This window comes from Lycium barbarum, chromosome 8 (assembly GCF_019175385.1).
Source record: "Lycium barbarum isolate Lr01 chromosome 8, ASM1917538v2, whole genome shotgun sequence".
Taxonomy (NCBI): domain Eukaryota; kingdom Viridiplantae; phylum Streptophyta; class Magnoliopsida; order Solanales; family Solanaceae; genus Lycium; species Lycium barbarum.
Genome location: NC_083344.1, coordinates 117,431,692 through 117,441,938, shown reverse-complemented (window position 1 = coordinate 117,441,938; position 10,247 = coordinate 117,431,692). Strand labels below are relative to the sequence as shown.

The window sequence follows — 10,247 nt, the reverse complement described above, 5'->3', positions numbered from 1 at the left end:
TTGCGAGGTAGAGAAGTTGTTTCCGGTAGACCTTCGGCACAGGGACAAACAATTCAAAGCAGTATAAAAAGTCTACGACTACTAGTATGAACGGATAAGTAAGACAACGCTCAACTACCTACTAACCTTCTACCCTTATCTATTTTCTCCATAACCTCCTATCTAAAGTCATGTCCTCTCCTGAAACCGTCATAGCCGTTAGCCATCCTCTCACACCTCTGCATTGGGGCATCCGTGATCTCCCCTGTACATGTTCGAAACATCTTGGCCTCACTTTCTGTATCCCAACATCTACTATATGTATATAAAAAAATAATTTTAACCTTATATATACAGTGAAATCTTTTGTCGAAGGGTGTCACAATTGACTCCGCCATCGTTCAATATAAATCTTATACATGCTACCAAACGAGACAAAGTAAATAACACCCGCAACAGTGAAGGGGACAATAGAGCAGTAGTGTCTAGTGCATAATGCCACGAAGAGAGGTAAGGGGCTTAACAGATATGGACCCTTTAGGTTGAGAAGGACAGGGCTATTTATTACAAAATGGCACTTTGCATGAAACCCTCACTCGTGATTAACATCCGTCCACGTCCCGTTCTTTTGGGGGCTTCTACTTTCCAATCCTCTCTATATAGTGAGCCTCAAATATGACTTTTAATAAAGTTGAGGAAGGAACAAGCCACACCCACCACAACAAGCAGGCCAACACACTAAGGTCTTTTCTATTCGTGTTTTACTATTTTATTCCTTTTAATGTTAGCGTCTTACTCTTTATATTTGATAAGTACCTTTCTAGAGTTCAAAATTTTACTAAAATATTTAAAGAATATTTGGTACATTACATATATACTCCTTTCGTCTCATTTATGTGACAAGGTTCGGATTTCAAGAGTCAAATTTCTTTATTTTGGCTATAAACTCGGACATGCAAGCTTTATGATTTTTGAAAATAATTTCCATCTTTAGAAACTACATAAAAAGTATTCTACTATATATTAGTAACAATAATTAACAATTTTAAAATATTTAAAGGGCATAAGAATGAATCGCGGTCAAAATTTTGTTTAACTTTGATAAAACGAAAAGTCTCACATAATTTGAAATAAAGAAAGTATTTTTAATTTAATATCGTAAAATTAAAAATACTTTTTTGCCTAAAAAGGAAATAAATTCATGTCCAACCGGACCCTTAGATTAAAAAAGAGGGAAGATATATTTTAACTTTAAGTCACGTGCTTTGCCTATCCTCAATCATTGGAGTTCGTTTTTTTTGCCCTTTTGGCGTCATTTTGCAGTGTGACCCGTATCATGATGAATACTAGTGTTACTATTACTAAATCATCTGGAGTGAGGAAAGGTGCATGGACTGAAGAAGAAGATCTTCTTTTGAGAAAATGCATTCAAAAGTACGGTGAAGGAAAATGGCATCAAGTTCCCATTAGAGCTGGTAATAATAATTCTGATACTATACTCTCTAGAAGAGAAGTACGATTGAGTATAACTTATATTATTCCACTAGATAAGAGTATGTGCATATGTCTGATATATGTGAATATGTGCAGGTCTAAATAGATGCAGGAAGAGTTGTAGACTGAGGTGGCTGAATTATCTAAGGCCACATATAAAGAGAGGTGACTTCTCTTCTGAGGAAGTTGATCTTATCTTGAGGCTTCATAAGCTCTTAGGCAACAGGCAAGTTCATTTTCAAACACTTTACTAATATAGAGGTGGATTTAAAATTACTATGTTATAGGAAGGCATGATATCTTTAACACTACTTATAAGATTTAAAGATAACTACGGTTAGGTCTCTTTATGACACCATCCTTATATAACAACTCCTTACTATAACAATCAAGTTTTTCTCGGAATCGATTTTTTATGTTATATTTTACCTCTCTATAATAACCTTTTACCTATAACAACAACAACCATCTTATAACGGCTCTTTGTAAAATTACCCCTCTATTAAAAGTATCTTCATTTTTGGTAATATATTAATTAACCATATTTATAGAAATAAAATCTTTAAGATTATTACCAATAATAAGTCTAAGAGATTTTGAACAGATATTTTACAAACCAAAGAAATACCATATCATGTTTAAAATACTAGTCATTATGCATAGAAAGTTGTCTTTGATGTTATGTATTTTTATATATATATATATATTTTTTTTTTTTTTTTGCTTAATTAGATGGTCACTCATCGCGGGTAGACTTCCGGGAAGAACAGCAAACGATGTCAAAAACTACTGGAACACACACCTACAGAGGAAGTTAACTGCTCCTCATCGACAAGAGAGAAAGTACAATAATGCCCTCAAGATCACAGAAAACACCATACTAAGACCTCGACCTCGAACCTTCACATCAAGTAGTGCAAAGAATGTTTCTTTTTGCAGCAACAAAAGTATCACAAACACAGTAGATAAAAACGCACACAACAATGAAATACTAAATATTTGTGAGAAGCCAACAGGTGAAACGACGTCGGTAGACGAGGGAGTTCAATGGTGGACAAGTTTACTGGAAAATTGCAATGAAACTGAGGAAGAAGCAGAAGCATTTGGGAGCTTTGATGAAGAAAATATGTTACAAAGTTTGTTGCATGAGGAAATTTCACCACCCATGCAACAAGGACAAAGTGGTAATTGGGATGACTTTTCCGCTGATATTGACCTATGGAATCTACTTAATTAGCTTCATCCATCAGTAGCATTAAGAACATATATTAATGGTATTTGATATTGTGTACTTGTAATAGGGATACAATCTATTCTAAGTTGTTTGTACTTTGTATCCCAAATACAAGTAGGGATCTATCACTATTTTCATTGTAGAGTTTAAGTTATAAATATACCATGGATTTACACCATCAGTTCACTAGCTTTTCAATGTTATAATAAGTAACATGCCTCATTTTCAAGATTATAAATATTTACATATTTTAAGGAGAGCTTGTTTATATATAGGATGATTTGATAGTGTGAAAAACCATTACATAAACTAAACTATTTATTTACATGTCTTGGATCATTTTGATGGCCTTTTAATTGATCCAAAAGTTACTTTAAATCTAAAGATCTGTGGATTAATTTAAATTTAAATTTAAAAATATTCACTATTACAAAAATCTATGTATTTTAAAATAAAAAAAATAATCACCATTCGTGGTGATTAGGCATTGCCTAATCTATGTATTAATTGTAATAAAAATACAAAGCCGGTGTATTGGATTTTTGTCCAAGCCACTTTGAGAAATAAGGATGAACAATTCATCCTTGTTCGAAAAGGTCCCAGTAATAGAGTACATGGGATTAGACATCAGAAACTTCCAAGTTCCTTAATTACCAGAAGAGCATTATACATATCACCAAACCAAAAAATCCAAGCTTATTTAATCATTATCAAAAGTAAAGGCCTTCCTTTGAGCTCGTAGTCCGTGGGATTCCTTCTATGTCATTCTTCAACCAGTTTTTAGCCCCATTAGGTAGGGTCAAATTCTCTGTGAAGAATGAATTTTGTTTTTGTCTCTCATCTGCAAGATTATTTTACTTCCCTGTAGCAATGATGGAACTTGAAGTTGCCTTATTTCTTCAAGTTGTTGATCTGGCTTGTGAAATGCAGAATGTGCCTATATTGACATTATTTTGATATTGATCATGTTGATGATGATCATAGAGTCAGATTCAATATCCACATTCCTGAATTCATTTGTAGTGTACCATCGGATTCCATAGAGAATATAATGGTCTTGGATTCTGCTACATTATTAGAGCATTCTCCATATAGTATTCTGAGTAAGCCATAATCAACTGACTATTGTCATCCCTTAGAAGATCCCCCTCCTGAATTTTTTGGATTTCCTTTGCTGCAACCATCAGTGTTCAACTTGAACCTTCCAGGGCTAAGTTTAAGCGCATAAATCAAGCTCTGATAAACAAAGTTGGGGGAGTAAATAAATCACGGCAGTTGTAGTATATTGATTGTAGTTAATGGGTATAAAGTAAAGGTAAATCTTATCCGTACTGATCAAGTTTATATCAAACCTAAAAATAACCATGGTAAACAAGAGAACACCAAACATTACGTGGAAATTAACCCTTCTCAACATAGGGAAAAAATCTGTGTCAAAGAAAAGAAAAAATATCTAGGAAATTTCCATTTTGAGTTTTTTCTATATGTCATAGGTCCATCACATTATACTTGCTCAGATCTGCGCTTATGAGTTTTCATTGTCATGTTGTACCCCTTTTTTTTTTTTTATGACAAGTCCATTCTAAAATATCTCAAGAAATCCTTGCATGAAAGAAGAGAGACAAAGGCAGGAAAACAACTAGGGAAAGGACGTCAGGAAGATACGTACGTACGAAAAAGGGCAGACCAAATAGAGTGAATCACACTTCACCCTCCTAACATTTAAAGGCAAGAAATAGAGTGAATTTCACTTTATCCTCCTAACATTTAAAGGCCGGAAAAGGATACCCCTTCACATAGTGAATGAGAACGATAGCCCCTTATCCAATATTTTCCGGTGAGAATCTTTTGTTTTCAATAAAGGTCTTTTTTCTCTTTTTCTTTCTAAAATTAAATAATATATAACTCTTATTATTGTCTCATTCACCTATTCTTCTGAAAATAATGTGTAACAACTACTTGAAAAAATCTATTAATAAATTTCAAGCTACATTTCGTTCGCTTTTTTTTGGGGTGGGAGGGAGGGGGGGGGGGTACTAGATTGCCAAGATCTTAATTATTATACAATATAAATACAGTCTAGTATTAGTACCCACGCGAGCAAACGATATTAAAAGACACTAATCTATGTTAAATTGTGATATCGCTTGTTTGAGTACATTGTCATAACAAAATGTCAAATATCATCTAATTTTCAATATAATATACTCAAATTAACGATATTTCTGTGAAATTAAAGGTAACAAATTAAATCTTTTAAAATATTATTTGATTTTATCTTTATATTTAATTCATAATGAATATATATATATAGAGAGACACACACACACATATTTCTCTAACCCTTTTCTCATTCAGTTTTTCTTACTATGATATTTTAATTATTTTCTTTTTCATTTAGTATCTTACGTTTAATCAAAATAATATCATATATGATTTTAGTCGTGATTTGAATTCGTCCAAAATATAAATAGAAACTTTCTCTTGTTACTTGTCGTAAGATATATTGATAAATTTAATAATTACTACTAAGCACTATTTTATATAAACAATTGAATTATCTTCTCTTTTGTTTCCAGTCCACCAAATTTTGTGTTTTAATATATATATATATATATATATATAGACGAAAGATTCGAAACTTGGACATATATATATAGGGAAAAATATAGGTAAGATTTAACAAAGATTAAATCTCGTTTCAATGTCTAGTTTAGTGGCTTTTTTTTTTTTTTTTGAAATTAATTACTTATTCTCACCGAAAAATATTGAATAGGGGGGTTATCGTTCCCATTCAATATGTGAGGGGGGCATCGTTTCCCAACCCTTAAATGTTAGGGGGGTAAAGTTATATATATATATATATATATATATATATATATATATATATATATATATAGAGAGAGAGAGAGAGAGAGAGAGAGAGAGAGAGAGAGAGAGGAAAGATTCTAAACTTGGACGTATAGGGAAAAATATAGGTAAGATTTAACAAAGATTAAATCTCGTTTCAATGTCTAGTTTAGTGACTTATTATTTATTTTTTAAAATTAATTACTTATTCCCACCAGAAAATATTGAATAGGGAAGTTATTAGTCCCATTCAATATGTGAGGGGGATATCATTTTCCAACCCTTAAATGTTAGGGGTTAAAGTGGAATTCACTCGAAGAAATAGACAATAGTGGAAGGACTAATTAACTAGATGTTTCTTTACTGGGAAACTTACTCTTAATTCGAAGCATTACTTTAATTTGTTGGTGAAATTGAGAAAATACAAATATATCAAGATATGTGTACTCATCACATAAATGTCCTCTTTCCAAACAATAACCGTAGGAAATGGGTCAAATGTGATATATTTTCTTTTTGTTTGTTTCAAATCAGATAATACATTTCTATATTTAAAAATAATATAGCTTAAAATTTACTTTTTTATCTTTAGTGAAATTATTTATAGCCATACAAATATATGTGGTTTGTTTTAGACCGCAAATTTTAAAAGTTTTAATTCTTTTTTAAACTTCATACCTAATCAAACTATATCACATAAATTAAGACGGATGGAGTATTAGGAATCAAATAATCTCGCTCTATGTTAGATATGATTTAATTGTTCTTTCGCCGTTCGATATTTTTTTTTTAATTCTTCGCCGTTGATTCCTCAAGAAGCTTCAATTTAAGGGTAATATTAAATTAAAATATAGTCAAAAGATGATGTGTAAATTTGGACCCCTTTTTTCTCAAATAAATTAAATACAATAATTTTATATGTCAAGATGAAGCTTAGTTGTTGCCAAGGACAAATACGACATAACCAACTAACCACAAAGATATGATTGAACTAAAAGTCTCTGAATGTAGTTTGATTGGTATGCATGTTATACACTCACTCTTCTTTACTCACCATTCAAAGATGAGACAATAGTAACTGTGATTAGTTGAAGAATGAAGTGGCTTTAACTTTAAAATTATTTTAATTTTATTAGCACTAGAATCCACTGGATGCGCGAATAATAATATTTTTTTTAGTAATTAGACATTTTATTACCAGGAAAAATATTTACAGTAGAGGATCAAAAACCCCAAAGTTTGACAAACCTCAACATTAGCATCAAAAGCACTTACCAAGAAACAAAAGTACTATCGATAGTGTAGCTGTTTTAGAAAAACTACTCCTTGCTACTGTGGAGTACTACAAGGCCTCATTTGGACATGATTTGAAATCATCATATGAAATGAGTGATTTAGAATCAGATTGATTTAAAAATTGAAGTTTTGTTTGAACATGCAATTTAGATTTCTTAAGTTATATTTTTTTTCATAAACCTTAAAAAAACCCATAAATTTTGAAAATTTTGAAAATTATCATATTTTATTACAAAATTAATACGCTACCAAAAGGTCTTTCCTAAAAAATACAACATCTATTAATCGAACTTTAGTTCAATAAAAAAGAAAATTGAACATGAGTCGTAGTACTGTAACTACTCTTTAATATAATCCTTCCACATGGTACGGACAATCTCTTCACCTCGAGCATATATTCTGATCGATCACATGACCGAGAATACGAACCAACATTGTTACTTTGAGTCAAGGTTTACATTTAAAAAATATATTTACTAACTTATGAATCTTTTTTTACAAAATATAAACTTATGGCTCAAGTTTTACATTTTAAAAAATTTGAACATGATTTGGAATCCCAAATCATGCTTTCTGGAGAATTTGAGATTTGAAATCATCATATAAAGTTGAAGTTGAAATTCTGTGCAAATTGCATAAACAAACGCTAAACCTGTTAACCGGTTTGAACCGGACCGGTAACCGGTTAACAAGCCGGCCGGTTTCCGGTTAAAAAACCGGAACCGGCCACCGGTTAAAAACCCGAAACCGGAACCGGTCCGGTTCAAACACGTCCAAAACCTCTTTTTTTTTTTGTTTTTTGTATAGTATATATATATATATATATTATAGTATTTATTAGTATATTGTAGGTATATTTACATATGTTATATGAGTTTATAAGTAAAGTTTATATATTTACTGACTAACAGGCTAACAGCAAGTCAGCAATACAACATATACGTATATATATATATATATATATATATATATGTATGTATGTATGTATGTATGTATACTATATACTATAAGTATATTCTTAGTATATTTTAGTTATTTTTCAAGTATATAACTTTCTAGTTTTTAATTTAAGTAGATGTATATTATAAGTATATTCTTAGTATATTTTAGGTATATTCCTAACTTAATATAAGTAAAAACATGAACACAAGTAAATAGAAGAAAGCTCAATGAGCCATATATTTTATTCATTCTTGGATAACATTTATTTGCAAGTTGTAGTTTTTTTTAACTTGCAAATAATACATGAGTTGCAAAGAAATAGTAGAATAATAAAATCACCAATTCTCAATCATTTGGTTAATTTTTCCCATATCATATTCGGCCATGAAGATATCTTCAAAGTCTTCCATTTGGTCCGGTCCACTTGCTATCAAATCTTCAATCTCTTCCTCTTCGCCTTCCTCCGCTTCTAAGTTTTGGTTGCGTCGCTCCGATCTAATCCAATCGCGAATGCCCACTAGTACTTGCAAGCTAAAGCCGGATAATGAGTGTCTATGGTCTCCAATTTGTTGTCTTGCTTGGCTAAATGCACTCTCCGAAGCCACGGTGATACTTGAACCGTAAGGATATCTCGAGCCATTCTTGAGAGTATCAGATGACTTGCCTTGTATTTCTTCCACCATGCTAAGACGTCCAACTCATCTAGTTCCTTGATATCCACATTTGGCTGCATCAAATAAAAGTTATATTCATCAAAGTTTGCACTACAAGAAGGAGTTGGCTGTGAATGTAAAACTTTTAAATGCGACAAACCCGACAAGCCCTTTTTGCTACTTTGAGAAGTAGTAGGGCGTGGAGCAACGGGTGTAGCATGTTATTCCAAATTAGAATAATGAGTAAAAACTTTTCTAAACTCGTCATCAATAGCGAGTTCGTCTTCAGCTAAAGATGGTTGAACTCCCTCTTCAATTTCTAAAAATGTATAAATTTGACCAACCAATGCTCTAGTATAAGACACTTTTAAACAAGGATTTAAAAGAGAACCCAATATAAATAAAGTTGGGATGGGAAAAAAATACTTCTTAAATTTTGTTGTCATATCAAAAAGAGCCGCTTGATAACCGGGTTTATATTTTTACTCTTGTAAAACTCTAGCTATTTCCGCTAAGTAGGCTAAAATTCCGGTTATCATGGGATAGAATTGTTTAGAAAAAGCAAGAGTTGCATTATAAAAAAATTCTAAGAGTTCAACACATTCCTTAACATCTTCCCAATGCGTAAAATTTAACCAATCATCATTATTAATATTATATTTGTTGTGAACTTGTTGTATGGGAATCCTATACTCATATGCTTGTTGTAGCATAATGTAAGTGTAGTTCCACCTAGTCTCAATTTCTACTTGAATTTTTCTAGGTCTAAGGTTATTTTCCACACAACAATTCTTAAAATCTCTAAGTCTTCCCCTATTAGCATTACAAAAAAGAAACGCAACCGCATCTCTAACTTTTTGAATAGAATCGTCAAAACACACCAGACCATCTTTAACAATTAAGTTTAAAATGTGACAACTACATCTCGCATGAAAAATATTTTTTAGCGGAGGGTTTAATTCTCTTTTTAAAAGACCAATCGCCTTTGTATTATTAAAAGCATTATCTAAAGCAATACAAAGTGTCTTTCTATAAATGTTAAAAAATCTCATAATAGTAGACATTGAATCCGCTAAAATATTTCCAGCGTGACGACCTTTTCCTTCATCATATAAAAAAGATATAATTGTTATAAATATTATTTATTATTGTGGATGTCTATCTTTAGGAGAAATATTAGGGTTAGTGACTTTGGGATCAAGTCACCTTTTCCCTATAAATATAGAGGTTCTCCTTCGTTGTAAATTAATACCTAACAAGAGAAATAAAGATATCTCCTCTCTTCTCTCTTTCACCACAGTATTCTTCTTGCTTGCTTTATTATTTTATAACACGTTATCAGCACGAGACTCTGCCATCATCGAAGAGCAAGATAAATATTTTACGAGATAGTTTATTATTATGTCAAAATTCAATTTTGTGGTATTTGTTTAACCACTGCTTTTTCTATTATGAAGTGATTTTATTGAGTAGATTCAAGTTCTACCAAAAAGTTTCGGAGCTTGATACGGCGCACAAGAATCTCTTCGCTACGTAAGTTAACCAAATTGGTTACCAGAGTGGCAAAACAATGAGTTGAAGGTATGCACAATTAATTAATAATAGAAGACAAAGAAAAGTTATTGTATACATGAGCTTGCTTCCAAGAGGTCTCTGGTTTGCACTTACATAAATTTAGATGCAATTAAAATTTGCTCCTGCAGAGCATTATCGTTAGATGTGGCAAAATTTCACAAGCTTTATTGTGGTTAAATTTATTTATGCCTCAAATTTATTCTTGAAGAACAATAATGTTAATA

General features: G+C 31.6%; 1 protein-coding gene across 1 annotated transcript; it reads left to right on the top strand.

The window, feature by feature from the left end:
- Positions 1-563: 563 nt before the first annotated feature.
- LOC132606874 (transcription factor MYB1-like) lies at positions 564-2,888 on the top strand. The gene is made up of 4 exons (XM_060320545.1): positions 564-722; positions 1,303-1,454; positions 1,570-1,699; positions 2,206-2,888. Exons 1-4 carry the CDS (start codon positions 655-657, stop codon positions 2,708-2,710), a joined length of 855 nt encoding a protein of 284 aa, XP_060176528.1. The 5' UTR covers positions 564-654; the 3' UTR covers positions 2,711-2,888.
- The last annotated feature ends 7,359 nt before the right edge of the window (positions 2,889-10,247 follow it).

What these genes read in the sequence shown, in the direction of transcription:
- LOC132606874 (XM_060320545.1), top strand. Translation starts at nt 655, where the DNA reads ATGACTTTTAATAAAGTTGAGGAAGGAACAAGCCACACCCACCACAAC. An exon ending in AAGCAGGCCAACACACTAAG is followed by an intron (nt 723 to 1,302) that starts GTCTTTTCTATT and finishes GTCATTTTGCAG; the next exon opens with TGTGACCCGTATCATGATGA. An exon ending in CATAAGCTCTTAGGCAACAG is followed by an intron (nt 1,700 to 2,205) that starts GCAAGTTCATTT and finishes TTGCTTAATTAG; the next exon opens with ATGGTCACTCATCGCGGGTA.